This window comes from Centropristis striata, chromosome 13 (genome assembly GCF_030273125.1).
Source record: "Centropristis striata isolate RG_2023a ecotype Rhode Island chromosome 13, C.striata_1.0, whole genome shotgun sequence".
Classification (NCBI taxonomy): domain Eukaryota; kingdom Metazoa; phylum Chordata; class Actinopteri; order Perciformes; family Serranidae; genus Centropristis; species Centropristis striata.
In genome coordinates, this window is record NC_081529.1 from 24,534,592 (window position 1) to 24,561,589 (window position 26,998).

Here is a 26,998-nt window from a genome sequence, read left to right on the forward strand (position 1 = left end):
TGAACAAAAGGCAATGCTTAAACATCAGCATTGCCAGTTTACAACATGCTCAGAATAATTACAACTAAAGTATTGTAACTTCCTCAAATGATGGTCAAAAAAAAAATCAGTACTGTAGACATTTCACCAATAAAAAAAGACTATCTCATGATATTCTGCCATTTATTAAAGTGCCATGACATTAATTATATTTGGAAGTGCACTGTCTACCGCATTTAGGATGACATTTTCATCTCCATGTAGTCAGTCATTAAACTGTCATCTCGCTCTTCAGACCGTCACTTTTATGTCTGCAATTACCTTCTCAAAATGTAATAGGGATGGGAAAATGTACTGTGATGAGCTGTGGTGACACAGCCGTTTTTCTTCTCCTCTGTGCAGAGGTGTGCAAGTTTGTGAGTACAACAAGGCTAGATGTAACAAATATAGCATAGTGAGCATACATGAAAACATTACAGTGAATGATAATCAAGCAATGCACTGTGAAGATACAAAACACTACATTCCACATTTGATTTGAATTCATTTTCTAGCTGATTTTTTGATTGAGTGACCCAGAAAGAGACATTTTGAAACATAATATATTGAAACTTAAAACTCAGTGGCCAACTATGATTCTTTTCAGACTTCATGATCCTTATCAAAGCACAGACATGTGGATACAGGATATGACCTGCAGCTTTGTCTTCAAAAAGGTAAAATATTTGATCTTAAAACGATTGTTCACAACAGTAACTTCAACTGGTTATACATGGTGCTATCTGTGATAGTTTAAATATTTTGATTTTGTCAGTGTTCCCAGCATACTTTATTTGACATTACCCTTCCATTTACAGGCATTTACATTATATTGTAACATTAGGCACAATAGCTGTGTCACTGGCAGTAAATAACCTGTATGACGTAATGCTTTTTGCATATCATGGGTAAGATATTTGTAAACTCTTTAGTTGAGGAGAGGATTTTCTGACCACTTGTCTCCTTCTCCTCCTTTCTTCTACTGGGAAGGCCTACACCTTTCCTTCTTGTTTATTTTTTTGTTTCCCTCGTGCACATTACATCACTTAAACCATCGATTAAAGCATAAATCCTGCCATCAACTTCCTGTAACCACACCTAAAAATGTGCATAACATACATGGGAAACATTAGATTATACATTACAGCTCCATAGCAAAAACTATTTATACCTTTTTTTGAAAATTATTATAGCCATTCAATTTATCAAACCAACAACAAACAGCAAGTAGCCTAAACGTACAAGTCTAGGATAGCCAGTCAGTCAGCCTGCAGCATGTTTCAAAAAGCTAGCTTTTTTTTTTGTTTTTCTTATTTGTTTTTTAAAGATGAGCAAATATGAAAATCATCCCTGTTGGGTATAATAAAAAGAGAACAAACAACAAATGAGATGTCATATATTGCGATCACGTCTAGAAAGTCCCTACATCTAATATTGTGTCCTCATCATTAGACTCCGTTCCCCTCTTCATCCTTTATCTCTAGCTTCTACACAGCCCTGCAGAGCTGGGACGCTCTACTCGCTTTGGGCCTTCTTTAGGTGGTCTGGCTCCACACTGACCAGCGGAGAGTCCTCAGTCACCTCCAACAGAGCCTCCATCTCTGGGCTGTCTACATTCACCAGCTCTCCTTCCTCCACCTCCACGTGCACATCCAGCCCGTTCTCCTCGCCTCCTGACTGATCCTCCGCCTCGGCCACCTCCTCCATCTCTGTGTTCTGCATCACCACCTCCTCCTCCCCTTCTCGGATCTTCTTCACGTGGAAGGTGAAAGGGGGCACCCGGTACACGCTGGTCTTGGAGCGAGCGTAGACCGTGTGGTCAGGAGTGAGGGACTTCTTCGCCTTTTCTTTTGTGCTCTTCATCTTCGCCCTGCGCTCCATGTTGGGGGTCATGCGGGTCCCGAGCTTGCCCATCTTCTTCTCCAGGCTGTGCTTGGTTTTCGCCAGGTTGTCACGGGTTTTCTGTCTCGTCTTCTCCAGGTTCTCGCGGGTTCTCTGCTTGGTCTTCTCCAAGTTCTCCTTTGTCTTTACTTTGGTCTTCTCCATTTTCTCTTTTGAGAAGGCTTTCTTTATGTTGTCCACTTGCTGCTTGGTGGTGCGTTGGAGGCGCTTGGTACGAGACTCCTCGATAATCTCCTCGATCTCCACCTCCTCATCTGAATTGAGATTGTCTGCATGTCCCTCTTGTCCCTCGGGTATCTCCTCAAGGCCCTCCACTGCTTTGCCTTCCACTACTGTCTCTCCTGTCTTCGATTTGGATGTCTTCGGTGGCTTCACTTTGTCCTGAGGGAACAAAATAGGAAGGATTAGAAAATACATAATTTGAATCCTTAATAAACTTATATTAATTTTATCAAGGAATAATATAATTATATTAAGGAATCACAATGACGTGAATCACATTTTCAATTTGACACATACTGCACTATTATCAGATGTGGTGCTATACTGATAGTATTGTAAGATTCATGTAAATTATGGCATTTCATTTAATATGTCATCCAAAAATTATCAGTGTGAGATAGTGAAGTAAATGGCCTTTGGGTGAGAAATGAAATTGAAAATATGAGGATGATTCATCATAAAATCGTGTCATCTACACAATCAGTGCACACAGCTTTTCTCTGCTTGTAGCTGGTGTAGAGTGCCATCTAGTGGTGTCAATCATATGCCAACAATCAAGTGCAGACATGTCTAACCTCAGTTATTTTTACACTACTAAGTCCAACTACAAGAAAATGTGGTCACACATGCTTTATACCACTTTCCTGAAATAATGATAAAAATATGAGGATTAAAATAAACTCTTCAACTCCACAGTCATACCGAAACTCAAGCCAGCAGGCCATTACACCTACAGGTGTATTTCCTGCCTTATTACTATCATTTCTCTATAAATACTATAAAAACACACTTTCTATGTTGTGACCCAAAGGTCTAATTTTCAGTCAAATCCAACAGAAAACAATCAAGGTTATTGTATTTTAGATTTTTTTTAAAATGTTTAATTATGGATAATATATAGGTTATCGATATATCTATAATTTATGATGCTGCTTTCGATTCACTGGAAAGACTTGGTGGTTAATACAGTTTCAGTTTAGTCAAATAATGAACAGCACACAGCAGTGCAGCCATTTCACACAAATATCTATACATGTAATACCAGAACAGTTATAGGCCCTCACCATATGTTCTGCATACAGCAATACAAAACGGTTCCCAGAAACTGTATACCCAATTACACTACTCTTTATTTACACCCCCTTCCTAATCTTTCATTTTCTTATACAGTGCACAATAAATTACTGCTGACAGCTCCATGCTCTGTGGCAGGACGCTGACAGATATCCACACAGGGAGCAGCAGCACTATCACAACAACTTAAACCCCCTAACAGCATGTCTGTGCCCCCCTAAAGGGATTAGAGGTCCCACTCTGGTGCACCCCAGTACTGCACCTCACAAATGCTTCTCTGTAGATTTCATCCACCATCACTATCTTGATGTATCAGCATCAAAATGCACTTAAAGTATCAAAAGTAAAAGTACTTGTTAGGCAGAATGGACCATTTTAAGCAGGGGTCACAAGAACTTTTACATTTGATACTTAAGTACATTTTGATGCTGGTACTTTTGCTTTAAATGCAGGACTTTTACTTGTCGTGAAGTAATTCTGCAGTGTGGTATTACTTTTACTTTCAGGCAGAATGGACCAGAATGGAATATATATATTCTAAATATATTATTAGATGATATGTATTAATGAATTTATGAAAGCAGCATTTTAATTTTATAAAGATATGGCTCATTTTAATGACTTCACTTTAAATTGATGTTTTTCATGTTAATCTTGACCTGAAAAGTAACTAAAGCTGGCAGCTAAATGTAGTGGAGTAGAAGTATAAAGTTACATAGAATAGAAATACTCAAGTAAAGTACACATACCTCAAAATTGAGTAAATGTACACATACATTCCACCACTGGTTACATTTTAATACATAAATGAAGATGGAGATGGGATCTACAATGATGCCCTGGGGTGCACCAGAGTGGGACCACTAATCTCTCTGGGGGGGACAGACATGCTGTAAAGAGGTCAACATTGTTATTATAGTGCTGCTGTTGATATCTGATGCCACACTGCCACAGAGGATGGAAATATGGCTGCTGCAAGACTGATTGATTGGCAGCTGTCAGCAGGGGCTCTATGTGGCCTGTGTGAAAAAGCATTTCCTGTGAAGTTAAAGGCAGAAGTGTAAGTGTTAACCCGTGCAACTGGATTTACCTCTCTGTATTACTGGTACTTCTGGGTTTACACATATAGATATATGTATATGTGAAACTGCTGCACTGCTGTATTCTGTTCATTATACAGCTAAACTGAAACTGTACTAACCCCCGTGTCCTTCCAGTAAAGTGAAAGCAGCATCATAAGATATAGAACATAATAGATAATCCATATTTTTCCAAACAAGTTTATCTAATAAATGAATGCATTCTTTTGTTTTTGTTATTTTCTTTTTCTTTGTTTTATTTCGATAGAAATATTACATTAAAGTCACCATCGACAGTAACTGCCTTTTAAGGATTCAAAATGTATTTTTATCAGGTTAGAATGCCTTTTAAACAGCATTTAGACATTTGTGCAATGTTAAATCTGTCAAAAAAGTGCAAGCAGATAAAATTCATATAAGATATAAGTGAATATCTTAAATATCTTTAATATTTAAATATCTCCATGTGAAAAAATACATCAAATGACAGCATCCTTTAATTGATATGTGTCTTTGCCACATTTTAGGATTACAAGGCTAAGTTTCATGTATAATTTGAAAAATTTAACACACAACCTAGTTTTGTACTGACCCAGTACTGACCCAGGTCAAGTAATATGGTTATGGTCAGCCTTTTGCTGCATGCAGACTGAATCTCACACAGAAACAGATACACAGAACGGCTGACTGACAGCAGAGAGCAACACATGAGGAGCTGGCATGTCAGAGTGTGTTTGAGTGATATTAGGGCAGTGATGGAATGTAACTAAGTACATTTACTAAGTGCTGTACTTAAGTACAGTTGTGAGGCACTTGTAATTTACTTATGTATTTCCACATATGTAACTTTACACTTCTGCTTCACTATATTTCAGGGGCAATTATTGTACTTTTTACTCCACTACATTTAGATGCCAGCTTTAGTTACTTTTCAGGTCGAGATTTAACAATTATTTATTAATGTATTAATTCATTTAATTATTATTTATTTTATACAGTCTATGGATTTAACATGAAAGAATACGATCAATTTAAAAATAATTATGCATGTTTATAAATTAAAAAACAATAAAGTATACTAAGTAGTTTAAATTAGCCCTACCTTGACAACAGTAAAAAAAAAATACTATAATGTAGTGTCACTTTCCTAAAATAATTATATTATTTGTCATTTTTTGTCATTTTTTTATTTATTTATATATTTTATTTTATTTTTAACCTAAATCATCTCCTTATGATCCTGGCCACCTCTGGTAAAATACCCAGAAAAACCTGAAAAAATGACTAAGGCCATTATTTTAAGAGGGTGTCAATATCTGGAATTTATAAAACAACTTGAGTGGGGCCATTCTGCATAACGAGTACTTTTACTTTATATACTTTAAGTACATTTCAATTCTGGTACTTTTGTACTTTTACTGAAGTAATCTTTGAATGCAGGACTTTTACTTGTAGTGGAGTAATTCTGCAGTGTGTTATTAGTATTTCTACTTTCACTGCATTAGGGAATGTTAAGAAGTATACAGAGTTTTAAAACTGTTACAGAAAAAAAACAAGAACTTGAGAATGTGGGCTTTGTTGTGTTATGTAATTTTCAGTATTTATAGTAAAATTACATTTAAACGCTGATATCAAACTTCTGAAAGACAAACACCTGTCAGATCATGTGATCGCCACATCTCCCTGGGCAGTTCAAATATTGCCATACGATCCTATAATAAAATGGACATTGCCTCCTTATCTGGTGCAGTGTATGGTGTGGGCTCGGCCGACCTGCTCTGTATGGGTTTATTTTGGGCTGGCCTTTCCCTCTCTGGATTCCATCTACCGTTCTCTGGCTGCCGGCCACCACCGCCACCGCCACACAACACCCTTCTCCCCCGCACGGCAACAGATAAACACAGCGCCCCGTTGCCATGGCAACCACCTGCTCATGTTGTCTCCTGTGGGCGGTGAAGTGTAGCTGGGGATAAACAGCTGACATATCTACAACAATATACAAGCATAAGTGCATTACAATTAAACTGAAATATATACTGCACCTGCTTTGCAGACATGTGAGAGTGAGTGATTGAGTGTGCTGCAATGAACACATTAATGACAGATATTTTTGAATGCATGAGCACATAAGCCTAAACACAGTATTTCTTTCCATAGATTTTGTCAGAATGATGTAATGTGAAACACAAAACTGAATGGGACAAGTAAGCCAAGTCCAGGGGGGGGCAACCTTTACTAACTAAAGAGCCACTGTTGGCCAAAAAAAAAAGAGAAAATCGCAGAATGGAGCCACAAACCTTATATTGAGCCTTAAATTAAAATGAAACAGCCTAATAAGTCTAAATTAGCCTACCAACATTATTAATAGTCATATTGAGCATTTATTAATATGATTTTGAAAACTAGTCGATCTCGGGGAACTCAAAACTAAACTCAAAGTTGGCAAAACTTAAAGGTTAAGGCGCCAGGCCGGAGACTTTCGTAAGCTATGAAGCACATTTTAGTTGACTTAATGTCAAAACTTTTTTAATATGCTGTAAAAAAAGGCTATACAATTTTAAAATTGAGGAATACAAATAGCTTTTGGTCTACCACATTGAAAAATGAACATTTTAATGTAAAAATATGTATATAATTTTTTTTTGTCTCAACCACGGGGAGCCCCTGCAGGCGGCCTAAAGAGCCACATGAGGCTCTGGAGCCACGGGTTGGCCACCCCTGGCCAAGTCCTTATATGTAACCAGAACTAAACGTTGCTATAAAGATAAACCCACACAGTAAACGTTTACTCACAGTGACATAAAGTACATATGAGCACAAAACTGTAAGCTGTTTAGATGACCTTATAAATACCTGGCAAAACATGTTTAGCTGTTGGGCTAAAATTAAAAGCCAAGTGTAAAGCTTACATTTAAACAAGTGCATCTCTTGTGTTCCCGGAGTAAACACCACTTAGGAAAGACAACCTGTGTGTATAAATACACACATGCAAATGCAAGTAATGCATGCAAGTATGCACGAGTATTAATGCTCATCAACATCCCACCCCCACACACAGAAATGCAGACACACTTCTTTCTTTTTTCCATGAAGCCAAACTGTGAAAACCTTTCATAAAGAGGTTCTGACACCTGAACAGGAAGCTTCTGTGGCCAATGGAAAAACAGCAGGGAGCATCCTGGGAACATCTGAGGTCATAGAAAACAGGGAAACTATAGCATGGTCCAGGACGACGTCACCTCCATACCTCAGTTAAGCTATGTAGCTTAATGAAGACTGTCACTGAACAATTTACTCATGTTTTTCTGGAAACTTTTCTGATTTTAACCTTAAAATTGATGGAAAAATAAGCACAGTATGGTGAAAGAATTATATATAGTACAAAAAGGCCTTGTTTGGTGCACTGGCTTTGTGATTCTACATGAGATTTTTAAATCATGAATTTATGAATTGTTACTTATGATCCATGGATATTTCTTGGTACTTATCGGTCAACTTAGCTTCCATTAAAGTCAAAGCAAATTATGAAGCCAAATTTTGAAATGTCGCATTAAAGAAAATGTGAATTAGGGACATTTCCATCAACTGTTTCAGAGTGAATAAACAAAGCTGCATGAACGTACTTTGGTCAGAAGAGGTGAGGCGGGTCTCCCTCGCCGAAACGCCCCTAAATTGAATCTGAGCCACCCCTAGTGGCCATTTTTCTTCCCTGAAAAAAGCCTGGTTGCTGATTGGATAGGACGATTAGCGGAATGTGACGTAGTACTCGACGGCAAAACAACACGCGCCATTTTTCAGCTCGTTTGAAACAGCTAATCAGTCATGTGAGTTAAATGTTCGCTACGTCAGAACTTATTCAGATAAGGTGTTTCCATCTCTTGTTAAGCGCATTTACTATTTTTCAGGGGAAATAAGACAAAGACCACCCCAAGCGAGATTTAAACTTTTTTTTTTTTAATTTTAGTGTTTCCATCAAGATTTTTTCATGCAAATCTCCAAAACATACATAGACATTTGTTGGTGGAAAGGCTTCTGGGAACCAAACACCCACCCAAGACAACAATTTGCTGTTTACATTCTTAAAACTTGATTCAGCCGACTGTATCTGTGGAAATTGTGATAACATCAGCAAACGCTGTTTGGGTTTCCCTTCCTGATTACAAAACAGGAGACTGGGAGCCTGAGGAAGAAGATGACAAGTCCATTAGTGTCCCAGTGTTACCTTCCACTCTCCACCCACTCACCAATGGAAAAGTCAGCACTATGTGTGTGTGTGTGTGTGTGTGTGTGTGTGTGTGTGTGTGTGTGTGTGTGTACTGTGTGTGTGTGTTCACTGACAGGTGCCAGGGGACTGGGGAGTAACTGAGCGTATATGTGCTCTGTTCAATGAGAAGGTGGTCTGTTGCTAATGTTTTTTTCCTCCATGAGTGGCTTGAATCATACCTCATGGAAAAGTTGGCTAAAGAGTGGGAACTCTCCAAGTTGATTTGCTCATACAAGCCAACAACTGTCTGTCAGAAGGAAGAATAACACAGGAGATGCAATTAAAAATCCCAGTAGACTGAGGGGAAATATTTCTGTAAACAGCAAAGACTATAAAAAGGTTGAAAGGGAACAAAAAGGTCTTTGGGAGATCAGATGTGCCTCCTGCTTTTGCAAATTCTCTATTATTAAAGATAAAACCAGATTTTTCTGTTTGTGGAGAAAATGATATAATTCTGAAAAAATCTTTGAATTTGAGGTACAGCAAAGCTTTTTCATCGTCTAAATATTATCAGCAAAATGTTCTCTGTCTGACTCACACCGGGGCTCGGGGATAATATAACCGGTAACTGTTACCATGGACGACAGAGCAAACAGTGCTTTCAATCAGCGCTATACAGAGACCAGTGCAGCTCTGACTAAAGCTGCTGGTGTCTACTTTCCCCCTTTCTGTCTCTGTCTGCTGTGACAAGACCTACACTAATCCACCTGGTCCAGTGTTACTGCTTAGTTATTTAAATATGATGTAACCCACAATAATATCAGCAAACAGTATAATTATCAAAATAATTAACTTTCTGTGTCATATGCAAAGGATTATTATAAGCCAGATTGGCTGTTAAATAAAGAAAAGTAATTAATGTTATCCATGCTATTAATTGTAAGGTTGCTAGATGGGGTTCAGTTAATGTGCAGTTATATATTTAAAATAAAACTTTGCATTAACATGAGGATCATTAAACTGCTACCTAAAATGTACGTCAAATGAAAATTACTTTAATAAAAAAAAGGCCCTCTCACCCCTCTTGGGGTGGTATCTGTGTTATGCTCAATATGGGGTCCTCTACCAGAGGCCTCGGAGTTTGAGGGTTCTGCGCAGTTTGGGGGTCACTGCCCCCAGTGCTCCTACTACCACAGGGAACAGATTTGTTTTAACCCTTTGATGCACAACATACGGACAACCCTTCTAATACACAACATGGGTCAAAAATGACTCGTTCATCCAAAGTTGATTTAAAATTAAATGACTAATACTATAATAATAGTAATTTGTTTCAAATAGTTACTTTCAACACTCATATATTTACTATATTTAACATGTTTATGTATCATTTTGTCACACATACAGTGCATCTGGAAGGTATTCACATCGCTTCATTTTTTCGACATTTTGTTATGTTTCAGCCTTATTCCAAAATTGATTAAATTCATTTTTCCTTTCACACAATACCCCATAATGAAGTTTTTGACCCATATTGTGCATTAGAAGCGTAGTGATACAGAAAGGGTTTTTATTCAAAAAGTAAGAAATGAAAACAAAAAATTAGGATGTTTGATGATCAATAACAAGCTGATTTAAGAAAACCTGGAATATTAAATGATGAAATTAATTTATTGCAAAGATATAGAAAAATAAAAACTCAGTTGGGTCACTTTAGACCCATGTTGTGCATCAAAGGGTTAACCAGCCACATCTGGTCCAGCTGTTCTTTCAACCCTTGGTACTTCTCAATCTTTTTGTGTTCCTTCTTCCTGATCGCCACATCTATCACCACTGTCTTCTTCTGCACTTTGTCCACCAGCACCATGTCTGGTTGGTTAGCCTGCAGCTTCTTCTAGTCCATACTGTGTGCAGATGTTCCTGCACACTATCCAAGCCACTTGGTTGTGCCTCTCCATGTACGCTGATCCACACTTACACCATGCTACTGTGTGCTTGACTGTCTCAGGGGCATCTTTGCACAGCCTGCACCTGGTACACCCTGGCCTCTATAGCCCTCGTGCTTAGGGCCTGTATATATATATATATATATATATATATATATATATATATATATATATATATGTATATATGTATTGTTTTGTTTTTATTTTTATTTTTTATTTTGTTTTTTCTTCTTTTTTTGCTGGGACAGTTAGATTGTATAAATTATATGTTGATTGTAATTCAATGATTGTAAATATTGCTTTCTTTTATTGTTATTCGTTTTTGTTTTCTTTTAAAATGAATAATAGAATTGTAATAATTTATTGTAAATATTGCTTTCAATATTCCTTACTGTTATCTTTTTCTGATGCTTGCTTTGGCAATATATACAGTGTTATGTCATGCCAATAAAGCCAATTGAATTGAATTATATGTATATGTATATGTATATGTATATGTATATGTATATGTATATATATATACACAACACACATAAAATTAAAAATATTCTTTATTTCAAAGGAGTCTGGTGGTTTTGACAAGTACACGAAAAAGAGGTGAATATTGTATATTTAGCTAACGTCAACTGATTTTTTTTTAACATGGACCTTTTTTAGTGTGGCTAAAATAGCTCAGCTTCCTGCCTGCCTTTCCAAACTGGTTTGCCGAGCCTCATCTAGAGTACACCTACGGTCAATGAATCTGAACTATCCCGAATTGCAATCCTGAGCCACCTACATGCATGCAGACATTCAGCAACATGCTTTTAGATAAACACACACATGGACACACACACACACACACACACACACACACACACCATTCCTTTTGCGGCAGTGTGATGAAAGGCCTCTCCAATGAGTCACAGGACCAGCTGTCTGATCCTGTCCAGTCCTTGCAGCTGTGCACTTAGCTTTCACAATGAGTGATACCACTGACCCGTGTGCTCCTGCAGGATGGGAGAAGGCCAAGCGAGAGATTGACATGAAACAGAGGTGGAGGTTTGCGTGTAAGAGCCCTACGGAAGGCCTAAATTGCGATGCTTTGATCCCTAAAGAGCGCTCGCGGGCTAAAATAAGAACGCTAATGTACTCTGGTCTTTAATATTGATGCCTCCCACGTTCTTCTAAATAAGGCTCAAACAATTCACAGAGGACTGTTCCAGTCACTTGCTACCTCATTTTGGCGTGACTTTTAGAGGGCATAATGCAAATTCTGTGCAATGAAGCTCTCCAATCCCCTTTAGAAGAGCCCACTCTCATCGTGCCATGTTTAACCCTTTGATGCACAACATATGGACAACACTTCTAATGCACAACATGGGTCAGAAATGACTCATTCATCCAAATATTATTTAAAATTAAATGACCTAATACTATAATAATAGTAATTTGTTTCAAATAGTTACTTTCCACACTCATATATTTAATATATTTAACATGTTTATGTATTATTTTGTCACACACATACCGTGTATCTGGAAGGTATTCACAACGCTTCACTCTTCCACATTTTTTATGTTTCAGCCTGATTCCAAAATTGATTAAATTAATTTTTCCTTAAAATTATACACACAATACCCCCATAATGACATTTTTTGACCCATGTTGTGCATAAGAAGCGTAGTGATACAAAAAGGGTTTTTATTCAAAAAGAAAGAAATGAAAAACAAAAAATTAGGATGTATGATTATCAAAAACAAGTTGATTGAGGAAAACCTGGAATACTGAATGATAAAATTAATTTATTGCAAAAATATAGAAAATTAAAACCTCAGTCGGGTCACTTTAGACCATGTTGTGCATCAAAGGGTTAAGCATCCTGTGGGTAATGGAAATATTAACAACCAGTCCCACTCTGTCTTAAGACAAGAGGGGCTCTGTATGCCCTGCAGCCAACTTGGAGACGTCATGCTACCAGTGCACACCACAGGAAAGGAGTTTCTCGGTTTTTCTGTCACAGTGATTTGTGATTTCACAGGGACCTGAAGGGGGAAGCCCTTTTCCACATTTATGACTCCCAGACCACTGGAATCCTAGAGTTCGTTCCATGCATAGATGGAAATGTACTTTTCCATTTACGTCTGTGTGGTGTGAACTGGCCGCTACAGTGCTGGAATACATTATATAACTATCCCTTTCTATAATATTGCCATCAGTATTGACACTAAAGGGTCAGTCCACCAAATTTAAAAACTTGATTCAAATTTCCATTACTGCACTTTGAGGATTTTTTAGGCATAGGTTTTATTTGCTGCAATTAGCAAGAAGATTATTTCAATTTGTTATAGAAAAGTGTTTAATTACTTATTACTTTGCTGCAAGAATGAATAGGTACTAGGACCAACTATAGGAAACTATAACAACTGAATAACACTAGGCCAATATAATGATTAATGAGCAATAAATCCTGTAATAAAACACCTGGGGGTATGAAAAGGCAACAAGCCAATGCCACCCACAGTTTTGCTTTGCACATGAGTCATTCAGCTTTCTTGGTGTTAATCTGTGACTTTTTCCTAAATAGCTCCAGGTAAATTACTGGGATAACATTTGCACCACTTATGGATGCCAAGCTTCATAAAACTCAACAGAAGAAGGTGAAGAAGGGGAAAGGCTGGACGTATTTGTACAAACTATGATGGAATATGTGTCTTATTATTTTCAAAACCATGGTGGGCAATGAGCTGTTTTTGACTGGCACCAATGTACTTTAATATTTCACAGGTTTGCAAGATAAGTAGGTGAACAATATTAACATAATCACTTAATCTAGCGAGAAAGTAAATAAATCATAAGTTAAGGGCCAGGGTCCTTACTGTCACAAAGACCTGGCAGAACATCACCCCCACCCTCATCCACCTCCACTGGCTCCCCATCAAACTCGCATTGACTACAAAATACTCCTGCTCACTAGGGGTGTGCCATATCGCATCGCTCACGATAATATCGATATATTTTTTTTATGGTTAAAAGAAATGCATATCATGATATTGGCAACATTCATACTTCTTGATGAAGTGGTTAAAGTTGTTTTAATCACAAAAAGCTACTTACTCCCTGTCGCTAAACACATGCAGCTTTCAAAATAAGAGCACAGTGTGTTAAGAGAATCCGCCACAGAATTTACAAGAACTGTCAAAATAAGATGCCTTAAATAAAACATACAAGAACCTTTATTCTCCTTTACAATATGTCATTAAAATATGCCCCCGGAACCCCTAAATGGTTATTTTTATTATTTGCTCATACTCAAGAGTCGAGAGTAATTTTTTTGTATTTGGCAACTGTTGAGATTTGCACTTCACACTACATTTTAGATTTTTATTTATTTATACATTTTCTATATCTTTTTAGGTATCTCCTAATATCTTCAAGAATATCGTTATCGCAAAAAATGCCTGCAATATCGTTATATTCTTTTAGGGCCATATCGCCCAGCCCTACTGCTCACATACAAATCTGTATAATTCCCATGCCCCCCAGTACCTATTCTTTTCAACCTGTTTTCTTATATAACCAAATTGTCAGATGTGATCAGGTTCATTCTTATGTGACAAGGTCAGCTAATGGTGGTCAGATGATGTTACCATGTCCAAAATCAAATGCCTTAAAGAGAACAGTTATTTATCGTGCTATCAGTTATTGGAATAATTGCCCACTGAATATACGTGAACTGAATAGTAAAGTATCTTTTAATTATTACTTGAGAATGCACTATTTAAATTTGTGAGTAGTGAATTAACATATTTACTGTATGAAAGTGAGAATTAATGTAATAGATATGAATGTAATAATTTATTCGGAATGATTTCTGATGACGTATATAATAATGTCTACAATGTTTAATTGTTGACAAAATGACAAGAAAAGACACAAAATGACCAAAAAAGACACAAAATGACCAAAAAAGGCACAAATTGACCACACAATTATAAAAAAAGACACAAAATGACCAAAAAAATATCTATCTATCTATCTATCTATCTATCTATCTATCTATCTATCTATCTATCTATCTATCTATCTATCTAAAAAGACCCAAAATGACCAAAAAAAGACCCAAAATGACCAAAAATAGACACAAAATTACCAAAAAAGGCACAAATTGACCACAAAATGATAATAAAGACACAAAATGACCAAAAAAAAAGACAAAAAATTACCAAAAAAGACACAAAATGACCAGAAAAGGCACAAATTGACCAAAAAAGGCAGCTTAAAGAGAACAGTTATTTATCGTGCTATCAATTATTGGAATAATTGCCCACTGAATATACGTGAACTGAATAGTAAAGTATCTTTTAATTATTACTTGAGAATGCACGATTTAAATTTGTGAGTAGTGAATTAACATATTTACTGTATGAAAGTGAAGAGTGTCTTTGACATTTAGGGGTATCATTTTTTTTTTTAAACATCAGAAATGTGTTCTATGTGTCCACTTGGTCTGTGGTATATCCCCCATAATTTTCCTTTAAGGATAAATAGGTCTGGGTTCTTATGGGTTAATTGGTGACTCTAAATTGCCCGTAGGAGTGAATGAGAGTGTGATTGTCTGTCTCTATGTGTCAGCCCTGCAAAAGTCTGGCGACCTGTCCAGGTTGTACCGCCTCTCGCCCAATGTCAACTGGGATAGTTTCCAGCCCCCAGCGACCCGAATGCTGATAAGCGGTTATAATAAGCTTTTGCTTGCTTTCATTCACAACACAACCGTACTGGCATTTTCCTTGAAATCTTACTCGGACTTGAGGTGGAAATTGACCATACAGATTTCTCTCAATATAAACCCCTGCTCCCATCCACACATGGCCCTGTGCAGGAAATGTTAATAATCGCTTCAGAGTTACATAGTAAATGTGTGGTATTCCTTTAACCCTTTGATGCACAACATGGTCTAAAGTGACCCGACTAAGTTTTTAAATTCTATATCTTTGCAATAAATTAATTTCATCATTTAGTATTGCAGGTGTTCCTCAAATAACTTGTTTTTGATCATCATACATCCTAATTTTTGACCCATGTTGTGCATTAGAAGGTGTTTATATGTTGTGCATCAAAGGGTCACCAATTCACCAATCTCCAAAAACCTGACAAAGAAAACACAAATATTAACTATCCTATTTTGTTAAATTGGTGTTTTTCCAATGAAAATTATTATTTGGTGGCTCTAATAAGTCTCAAATGTTAAAATATGTGATTATCCAATGTAATCTAGTGGTTCTAACAACTATTTTAAAGTTAAACCTTCAAAATAAGACAAACATAGTTACACATGTACTCAAATTGTTAATTGAGTGTATCATTTATTGTATGTATACGCTTCTAATGCACAAGGTTATTTTTGACCCATGTGTGTAATACAAAAAACAATTTTCTTCATAAAGTATGAAAGATAAAATAGATATAATGATCTGATAATCTGTTGTAATAAAAACAAGATATTCAAACACACAGCCAGCATGAAATAACATGAGAAATGAATGCAGGTCATTTTTGACCCATGTTGTGCATTAGAAGGTGTTTATATGTTGTGCATCAAAGGGTTAAACAATATTGTTTATTTGAAGAAAATCCTAAATGCCAAAATACAGTCCAAGTTCAACCTTACAGTGCCTCTCACACTGCCTCTGATGACATAATTTAGGTTCTATTAATTTCTATTATTTTTAGATTAATCATCCTAAACATCCATGTGCATGCAAAATCTAATCCTAAGGGTACCCAAAACCTGGCACGCTCTCAGCAACAGCCTATAACTCACATACCAGTGACAAGAACAGCAAGCCGCCACAGCAGCGAGAAATATACCACCAGAGTAACCTGACTGTTGCACTTCAGACTGGAGGTTTGAACATACCAGACTTTGCCTTCACACGCAACCTCTTACATTACAGCAATAACAGGTACTTGTATTAATAGTGAATGTATGGATGCTGCTTTAACAGCAATTTTTTGTATTACTGAAATAAAGTAATGCTTTGAGAGGATGTCTCGAGTGGAGGTAGTTTCATTTTTATGGTATTTATTGCGGGAAATATATTCAATTAATGACATTATACCAGTTGCATATAATGTTCGAATAAACCAACAACATGAACATACGCACATTGGAAAAAAGCCCACACAAACACATATCTAATGCAATTAATCAATCAGTTGGCGCTGCTGATGGCTAAATTCAGGCCCACTCAATGAAACGGGACACTACACCATTCCATTGCATTGCTGCTAGAGTATTTATAATCAACAGCAACATAGCCGTTTCCTTTAATATACCATCTCGGATAATTTGGCCAACTCTTTATTTTGGCTGTGGCCTTGTAGGTGAAGGGTGTGCCTACAAATCTTGGAATAAACAGCAGGGAGGGTATCAGCAGCTTCCACCGAGCTGTGATGTGGTATGAGGACACATTTCTGTTAGCTGGCCAAGACGCCGGATGACAACTACAACTGTTCAAACCGAAGGGAGGACTAGATTGGTCTCCCAGCTGGTGAATCCCGTCTGTGGGATGGGGATCAGCTGGGGTCTGAGATCAGATCACTCAGAGAAACAGCTCACAAACACATCTGGACAGTTTTATACTGTAAACTGCTGCACACATGTGGACGTAGCACATAATACATAACACATACTCGCAGGAATTGATTGGGAACTATTTTTTTATGTTTTAAAGCAGAAAAAAAACATGACATGGAACGTCATACATGTGTCCATAATAACTCAACAACATATAGACATGTGTTGAATTAGCAGGGATCATTTTTCTGCTGTAGCAACTGCAGTATGTCATAATGACAGCAGCACAGGAAAGGCTACAGTAACACTATGAAATCGACCTCCTGTATCTGTCACACACACACACACACACACATACACTCACACCACAGTGTTGTACACTTGATCTGATAAAGCAGAGCAAAGAGCACATGTACTGAATCTCTGTATATACAATTACACCTGTCCAATTATGCCACACCAACCACTTGTACTGTAAATCTTAAGTGTTCAAAATGATTGGAGTGTCTTAATTGTTTTTTGATCTTCATAAAATGTAAAAGAATTTCAAACCAAACAAAAAAGGGATTGTTCTTGCTTGAAGCGGAACTCACTTGTTGCTCTTTGTGGTGTACAAAAATGTGTGTGTGTGTGTGTGTGTGTGTGTGTGTGTGTGTCAGAGAGAAAGAGAAAGAGAGAGAGAAAGAGAGAGAGAGAGAGAGAGAGAGAGAGAGGATCAGGGCTTTACAATATCCAGATTTGGCCAATCATGCCAAGAGAAACATATTCCTGTTTTCAACAAATAAGATAAGAGGAAGTGCTTAGCAGAGAAAATACAAGCTTAACTTTACAGGAATAGTAAGCCATTTATGGTGGCAAGTCTTTGTTACTTGTGGACAGAGCCAGGCTAGCTATTACTTCCTGGTCCCAAAAATAAGTTTTCCCAAAGACTAACAAAGACTGACTGTAAATCAGTGGATACTTTTAGCATCTTTATTTTCATTTAAGTCCCTGCAAAACGAACAATTTTACTGTCAGAATGTGATTCATTCTGTCCAAAAACATTTGAAAGTATAGAAGAGCATCATTTTATTCACATTTAATTTATTGGAGCCTTAGACAGGAAGCAAGGGGGAGTCTTTAGTGTGCTTATGAGCCCTGTAAATGTCAAAAAGCCTATAAAGTCCCAATAATTTCATAAACAGAAGGCGAATAGTTTTGGCTTCATGTGTCACTGAGTAAATTACATAGACATGAAACCACTATCTTAATCATCTCTGCAAAAAAAGCGAATGAAAACGTGCATTACTTAAATTTGGAAGTATATCTTAATAAGATCTTGCGGATAACATCTTCAGAATTTAACTCACTGATGTTACAGCCTACTGTGTCTCATATGTCTTCTCTCAGTATATATTTTTACCACATATACAGTACATACTATATCATAGTCCTGCAACAGCTACCTTTTTTAACTACTGGACACCTTTTTACATGCAGAGGCTCACACGCTACCGAGCACTGGAACTCCAAGCTGGCTTGACATGGTAGCTGACATGCAATAGTGAAATGTGGAGCCTGCCAGATATCTTTCCACAAGCCCGGGTAAGAGGGGGCAGCAGAAGGAAAAGGACAGAGAAGAGAGACTGGAGGAGAGCAACACAGTATGCAAGAGCTGTAGCAATTACTGAATGAGCTGTGCCCTTGGTTCTGGATTAAACGTCTAAGTTAGAGTAGAAGGGGCTAAATTAATAGTGGGAGAGAAACTGAGATGGAAGGGAGGAGAACAAGTGGGCATGTTGGCAGGAGAGGCAGAGAGATGCCAGCGGGATGAATCACAACACTATCTTAGTGCTGCTGGTCCAGCTTCTTGGTTGTTCTTGCCTTCAAGTGGTTGCTAAGTGCTTCATAACTACCCTCTCTGTAATGAGACGGGGATCTGAACGCACACATTCAGAAAGCTCTCGCTGCCAAAAAAGCTCCGGTTGGATCAGCATGTGTGGAGTAAGTGGAATAGAGTTATTTCATAGTCTGGGCAGAGTTAAAAGCCATTAAAGAAAAGTGGGCTGGGGCTGGTGGCGAGGCTTGTTGGCTGTGATCTGAGCTCTGGAAGGTCTGTGAGCTTGGCCTGGAATAACTAGACTGTAACTGAGAGGTCTTACATCTCCATGATAGAGTTGACCACATGGCTATCACTGTCTTTGAGCTGCAGCCAAACACACCCTGATTCCAGACGCACATCAGTACTGTCTCACAGTCTGAAGGACATACGCTATCGCATTGCATCAAGTGGATTAATCCACGTAATTAAACAGATAATGCGCATTATGAAACTCGCTCATGACCTCCAGTTCTGATGGGCTGAGTCACTGTTTAAAATATCTAATTAAAGCACACATTTCCCCTAATCACGTAAACTAAATAAGCACTCACTCTGGTACTTGCATCACATGGAAACCATGTTGTTTAGTCAAAGGGGAAGTCTGTTTACAGGGATGGCCGGTGGTGCAGTGGTTTGCACTGTTGCCTCACAGAAATACACTGCAAAGAATTTGGTTCTTACCATGATTCTAAAAAAAGGGTTAGATAATTCATCTCATTTTAATAGCGAAGTGTTCAACATACTTATTTCTAGATTTAAGAATCTTAATTCAAAAAATCTTGTGAAGTGAATTTATCTGTCCATGCAGCAAGATAATTTCCCTCAGATTTAGTGTTTTCATCTTGTTTTTATACACCCCGTTTTTGCAGTGTAGGGGTCTGGGTCTTCCAGTGTCCAAAGACATGCAGGCTGGGTTGCTGACTCCAAATTGGTGGTGTGAAAGTGAGTGTGAATGGTTGTCTCTACCCTTTTTTTACACCAAAATTCGCTCTTATCTACATGCGTTTTAAACACTGGAAAATCCACAAACATAGGCCATAAATATTCCCAATGCCAGAAAACAAGAATGCCTTCTTTTTTTTAACTTAGTAAACAGTAGAAAGCAGTGTGAAGTGAATATGTTACAGTGGTTACTTTTATTTATGTTCTCAGTGCCGATGAATTTCGGAGTGATGTTAGAGCGCTGCTTGGATGGAGAATTTGTAGCTCAGATGACAAAGAATCATAGCATTGTTGCACAAAAGGACAACATTTTGAGTGTCCACCCGGGTGTCATGTTTCCATCACTGCTGATCGCAGCTGGAGCTGATAGATACATGACTAGAGGCCTGTAGAAGTGGGGTTATCAGACCTCTGTAGCTAGTGAGGTTAGTGGCTTGAGGCTACATTAGCCACCACTTGTATATCAGACCCTGAATTTGACTGAGCTGCTTGAGTTGCATTCTGGGAAATGTAGGTGCCAGACTTGACAAGGAAGAAGATGCAGCAGGAAGCTAATCTTTACCAATATGGCAGCTGTATGTTCTCTGCAACAGGAAACTGGAAACTATGTACAAAAACTATTTCAACAGTTGATAAATGGTTTTAGTCATTTCTTTATCATGTGTTTAGACATGCACCACTTTCTTATTGCAGGAATACTGAGTTTCCACTTAAACAGAAAGGCCTCTAGGGAAACATTTAAACATTTCTAATCATTATAATACCAACATAATGAGGCCTGAATGAGAAAGGCACAATATTATCTCTAAACAGCTCGGGTCTTTGTTTATTTCCTGACAGTAATTGCTGTTAGAAAACACTACAACAGGAAATTAGACTTGCAAGGCTGAACTATTATAGGCAAATGCCAGGCAATATGAGCCTAACGGGAAATAAGGAAATAACCTTGGACTCATTTAGAAATGGAAAAACAATTGGTCTATAAAAGACAGCAATATTAGACATGCTACAGTCAGAGGAGAGAAATGCAGGGAGGGTGTGAAAGCGGGACTCTATTGGATCACTGGCCCATTTGCGAAACATGGAGCTGTGATGACAGGCTGGTTGTGCCTTCTGCAGCCGGGAGACACTCAGCTGCTGGAAGGTCACCTACAGTAAAGGGTTTCTTATTTTAAAACTGCTGCAAGATGCCACCTAACGAGGAAGATAATGTACACCTAATATACATTATTGTTCATGCATTATCAAAATGTAAAGACAGAGATCTCTCATTTCTATTTCATTCTGCTTTATATTTACACTCTGCTGCAGTATGGAGGCAAATGTAGTTATTTACCAACCATTACATCCATTTGGAAGCTTTTGTTTCTTTCATATTCAGAATTATTATAGATTAAGCTACCCTGCAATCTATAGGGGCTGAAAAATGAAGCCAATATGAAGTGCAAAAAAAAATGCAGTTTCTCAAATGGCCACTTGAGGCTGGTTTCAAAAGCGAGTTAATCCCCATAGACCACCATGTTTGAATGCCCAATTTATTTATTTATTTTTAAATTGCTACAGCCTGGCACAAAAAAAATAGATAATTTCCCTGTTTGTGACAACTGGATGGTGATAAATGACTACATAACTCACCCTTTTAAATTATACGTTTGCTTAAAGTTATGCATAATTAAGGCGTGGCCGTTTTGATTGACAGGGGGATGCCATCTCAGGTGGCGTATTTCGGCAACCAGGCTTCATTCGGCACGTTGCTCCACCTCTTCACCCATTCTTCAGATTAGCAGGGCGGAGTCAGGCTCTGGCAACATGGCGACGGCCAGAGGAACCACATTGTGCTTCATATTGGCCCCGGTCAGGGCTCCATTACTCCACTATATCTTTACATAGAGAATCCTTGCTTGCTTGCTGCTAAGTTAATGTTCTGGTTTTTACATGTGATGTACCTTATCAACAAACCCTGTTGTTGCGGGGGGCTCCTGCATGCCACCATTATTGCAGGTTTAATTATAAAGCAACACTGTCAAAGTCTTTCCAGGCTAAAATTCCTGCAATATGTGGCTATTCTCAGAGAGGAGAGACTGGGTGGCAGGAGTATCAGTTTCAGTTTACCAAAGAGTACAACAAAAAAGGTAACGCTGTGAAAATGTTTCACTTGTCTTACTCAAATTCTAGTCTAACTTGACATTGACACTGTGACTGAAAGGCAATATTGGTGAGGAATGGCCACACACACTCACACACATGTTGGCATTACTACATTAAGGAGGACACTGCACTAGCTTAGACCTACTTTACTGTAGCCTACTGTAGTTTACTTTAACCTTAACATTAACTTCTACATGCCTAACTCTAACCTCTGACTTCATCCTTAACCTAATACTAAAATTATCCCACTCTAACACATTAACACACAAACAGACAGTGGAAAGTGGTAAAACCTGACCGAGAGCCAGTGTTGATTTGCAATGCTGCCAATATCTGGCCAGCCTATAAGTCAGTCAATTAAACTGGACACGGTGCAGCCATCCCCTGGCAATAAATAGATCATGGGAACCCGAAACAGCTACTGCAACATGGAAGCTACAGCTCCTACAACCACGTTGAAACATGACGGCGACCAGTTTAGACGGTGATAAGATCATTACGGTTTAGGTAACATCAACAGGAAATGACTTAAAGTGATTTGTGTCTGCTTAATCAAAACTTGAAGCCAAAATAAAAACAGTCAAATCATAAGCCTCATAACACAGTACATTCTCATCGAAATGAGACAGCGCCAATTGCACACAGACGTGCGGTTAAAGGGGGTTTGCAGTAGTGTCAAAACAGCAGGAGGCACCTGCTTTACAGAGTAATTTATTAAGGACTAGATGTCTGATTGGATTTCTGCTACATGCCAATAGTGTAACACGCTCCCATAGTAGACATCCTAGGAGGGGGAGGTGAAAAAGATTGACTGCCAATGCGGCTCTCTGCAAGTAACGTCTACTCACGAGAGGTTTGCAACTCTCAGATTCACTGTTACTAATGTTATTTCAAAGAAATCGTCTCTCGTTCATGAAGTTACCACCTATGACATTTGAGCTTTCACAAAATTCCATATTAAAGGGCAAGACCTTTTGCACCCAAAAAAATCTCAAATAGGATTGCTGCTGTGCATACATGCAAGCTTTGAGTTTACTAGCCAGACATGACAGCACATCCTGCTAAAAAAGAAAAAAATGTGTTTCTCACCTGGACTAAAACAACAACCACAGTTAGATCAGTGCTCCACTGTCACACTCATGCATTATTTCATATTGTGTCCTTTATTATTATTATTTATTTATTAACAGTTTCCTTTCTCTGAGAAGAAGCTACAACAATCTCTATGATAAATTTGCCCCTGCCCCAATGTTTACATTAATCTCAGGTATTAAAGTGCCGGTTTCTGCACTATGAATGCATCAATGTCAGTGCGTCCCACTTCTGAGAAATAAAAATAAAAACTACATCTTCATCTCTCATGGCAGCATTCTGCCAACTATCTGTCCTCTGGGAACTCAGAGGTGGGGCATTGGTTATGTCTCAAGTAGCCCTTCATGCCAGTGTTTATAGGCCTTTTTATTTACACCATCTAGTCTTTATATAGTTTAACGGGTAATCATGAAGTCCTGTGGAGTGAAAGAGGTCACTTTATTTTTCCATGGAAGTGACTATTCCACTCATAGGTGAGAGGAGGAAACCAGCTCTCACTGAGCGTGAATACAAATCATACAACAGCTTCTAAATAGAGAACTGATTCTTCATAAACACTACTGCCTCATTTAGGTTTAAGGAATAAGTGATTCAGACATTTATGTCATGGAAACCACAGAGCAGAACGTTTTAGCCAGCATCCTCTAGCCTGAGAATCTGCAGCCCATTTTCCACTAACCAGGGTCAACTCATGCCACGGTGTGACTCTAACTCTCTGAAGAGATGATGTCAAATGTTGCTCTGATGGTTTGAAAGGTTCTCAGGTACATTTCACACTCCCCTGCTAACTTTCCTTTGCGGTATGGGGAATGCAGCACACCCCTTTAGCATGTACTATGAGTGTCATTTTAACAACCGCATGTTAAAAGACTACCACAACATTCTCATGATCATCACATCATTCACATTCTCATCGAAGATTGTTTGCTATTACTCGTGATGTAAATAGTAAAAAGACTTACCTGGTAGATGAGGACTTTGAAGTTGCGTCTCTTGAGCAGCTCGTTTTCGTTGCTCTCCAGCTTCTTGATCTGGCCCGCCTGCTTCTCCAGGTTGCTGCGCACCGTCTTGACGTTGACGCTGACCTTGCGTACCTTTTCCAGCATTTTGTTGACAGTATTGGCTGTGCCGACATGGTTCTTGGACAACTTAGCCAGCTCCCCTTGGATGGTTGACACTGACTTCTCCATGGCCTCTTGCCGGGCCTCGAGCCCATTCTGGGTCTGCTGGATCTGGTCTACCACCCCAATAATCTTGTCCAGCAGAGACAGGACCATGACCCCGTTCATCTGCGCCTCACTCTTGCCTCCAGGGCCAGTAGCCAGCAGCAGGTCCACCTCCTCAGCAGGGTCATCATCATCTACTGCAGGCTCTGTGGCGGCACTCACCAGAGCTACCTCGTCATCATCGTAAGAAACTTCTGCTTGGGCTGTGTGCTCCTTCTGGACACCTGTATCCGCCATAGCTGTCAAACTGCCTGCACGGTCACTACAGATAAAAATACACTACTGAAAAACAACCTGCAGGAGCCACGCTGCACAGAACTCGCTCCCTAATCTTTACTCTTTTCTTTCAGACAACTTTCTTGATCACTTGTTTGCCTCTTCTTAATCTTTACTCTTAAACTCTCTCTTCACCCTCAGTCTCTCGCTCTCAGCCTGCTCTGTCTCTCTCTGCCTCTGCTCTGGGATGCCAGCCAGCCAAGGGGAGTAGGGCCTCTCACAGCTGAGGCATGTGTGCCCTGACTCAAATGCCTCTGCTCCCTGTGAAACCACCCAGTCAAAGTTTTTCCTTCTTTCACCCAGCCCACGCCCCCCAGCTCCCCCTACTGCTACTGGGCTCCACCCAATCTGTCCCCAAGCACATAGGGAAGCATATCCATCAGACTCCTCTTTTTGGTGGAGCAGTGAAACGTGACAATTAAAGAAAAAATCGTATTTATTTGACAGGCTTTTATTCCGGTCCTAACACAACTCAATCAATTCTGACTGCCACCCATGGCTTTAGCAAATTGCCGTTTAATCTTTGGTAAATAATTCACCTGTAATACAAATTTTAAAAACTGCAATTCATTAGTAAAGGTATAATTTTATATATTTGGTGGTAGCGCCTTTTGAATTTAATTCACCCAGCATTCACGTAGGTAACTCTATCTAAGATACAGACAAGCTAACGCTACATACAAGCACACTGTTGCTTATGCTAACTTTCCCTGAAGTGACACTTACCCTTCCAGTGAGGACAAAGTAATATTTAGCCAGAAGACTCCAAAGCTGAAATATATTGACAAATCTAGGCTGTAGAGTCAGAAATGTTTTACAGTAGAGCGTTCAATACCCTTTTACTAAAAATTCTCGGAATTAAAGGCTCTCACACTTCCTGTCAAAATGGCGTAGTAAACAAAACGAGTTACGTGATATGCGGTGTAGCCAAGAGGGAATAAAAAACAAAAAAAACAAAGGGAATTATTGAAAACTAAGCAAAGTTTCGCACATTAGTCTTGAATAAATTGTTGATGATACTACGATACTCAGATGTAAATATCTATATTATTCCCACTGAAGAACTTTGAGTTGCTTTAAGTGTGACCACAAGAACAATAAACATGATCGTAAATGTTGTTATTAATTTTCCAATTGCTTCCATTTGTTCAGTTTATTTTGATGTATGGCATACTGGTATACTGCCATAGCAGGTAGTCTGTCTCCATATCATAAAAGTATTATTAGAACAGCTCTTTATGAATACAGTTATTACCTAATGTATGTTTATGCTGAAGTTAATAATGACCATGCCAATGAAGAGCTTCACATATCATATTATACTAATTTTATGGATATGTGACTCTAGGTGTTGATGACAGAAAGTGTTTACTGTCCTCTAGTGGTTAAATGTGGGATTTGTAACGCTCCATTTAATTGCAAATGTTAGATAATAAAATAATTCAGTGTGCTTAAAATATGGAAATAAAATAAGAAAATATGTTAGTATCGAAAAAGGAATCTGCAATTGATCTGTAATATGGGTCCAAAAACATTTTATAATTATAATTTTAAAAAGACAAGGTGTGATATAAGCTCCATTAGAGCACCTTCTTATTAAAGTAAAGTGTTTTTAATAATGGAAATAAAGTAGCAGTAACTTTAAAAGAAAAAGGGCAATAAAAAATGGCAAAAAAAAGACAGAGTTAATGGCAAATACCTTTGTTATAGTACAAGATTCCAATAATTAATTTGAGGAAGGAAAAGAGATGAACAAACTGTTTTGGGAGCATGGCTAAAACTTTAAAGGCTGCACCAGGAATCTACTCTCACTTTAAGATGAAGCTGGTATGGTAGGAGATGACAAACTGAGAAGAACAGTTTTGATTATGGGGAAACATCCAGAAACTCTTTGTGATGTGATGTTGTGTGTACATGCTTGTCTGTACTGTCAAATGCTTACTGCACTAATTACATAAAAAATGAGACTATTGAGACAGCTACACTGTAAAGAATTCACTGATTTTACAGTAACTTATTGGCAGCAATTAACAAGTAACTTATTGTAATTATTATTTACAGTAGAACTACTGTAAAACAGTACTCTTTTTTTTTTTACAATTAAACAATTAAGCACTGTGGTTTTATTTTTATTTACAATACTGGTTTCTTTACTGTAAGAATAAAAAAAGCAGTTAAGCCCTGTGATTTTTAATGGTACTATATATGGCAATATGGTACAGTAAACAATGTTGTTAATTTGATAACAATTAATCACTGTCAATATAATCTTCTACTGTAAAATTTAAATTCCATGACTGTGATTTAAATATCAGAATCACAAATAAAATTATCCATATTTTAACTTTTTTTAATTAGATAAATACAGAACACAAGGAAATTGTCAATTACACATTTTTTATTCAAGTGTTCAACTTTACAGAGTAAATGACTTGTAAAAAAAAAACTT

At 38.0% G+C, this 26,998-nt stretch overlaps 1 protein-coding gene across 2 annotated transcripts; it reads right to left on the minus strand.

Annotated features, from left to right (window-relative positions):
• Positions 1–145: 145 nt before the first annotated feature.
• Positions 146–25,403, minus strand: cavin1a (caveolae associated protein 1a). 2 transcript variants are annotated; one of them, XM_059347219.1, is made up of 3 exons: positions 25,276–25,403; positions 24,010–24,535; positions 146–2,301 (listed from the first exon to the last, which is right to left on the minus strand). In XM_059347219.1, the coding sequence occupies exons 2-3, from the start codon at positions 24,508–24,510 to the stop codon at positions 1,534–1,536; spliced, it is 1,269 nt and encodes a 422-aa protein (XP_059203202.1). In that variant the 5' UTR covers positions 24,511–24,535; positions 25,276–25,403; the 3' UTR covers positions 146–1,533. The 2 variants fall into 2 exon arrangements, with proteins under 2 accessions (XP_059203202.1, XP_059203201.1); XM_059347218.1 differs by lacking the exon at positions 25,276–25,403 and having other exon boundaries at positions 24,010–24,677.
• Between the last annotated feature and the right edge of the window lie 1,595 nt (positions 25,404–26,998).

What these genes read in the sequence shown, in the direction of transcription:
- cavin1a (XM_059347219.1), bottom strand. Translation starts at nt 24,510, where the DNA reads ATGGCGGATACAGGTGTCCAGAAGGAGCACACAGCCCAAGCAGAAGTT. An exon ending in TCAAAGTCCTCATCTACCAG is followed by an intron (nt 2,302 to 24,009) that starts GTAAGTCTTTTT and finishes TTGTTCCCTCAG; the next exon opens with GACAAAGTGAAGCCACCGAA.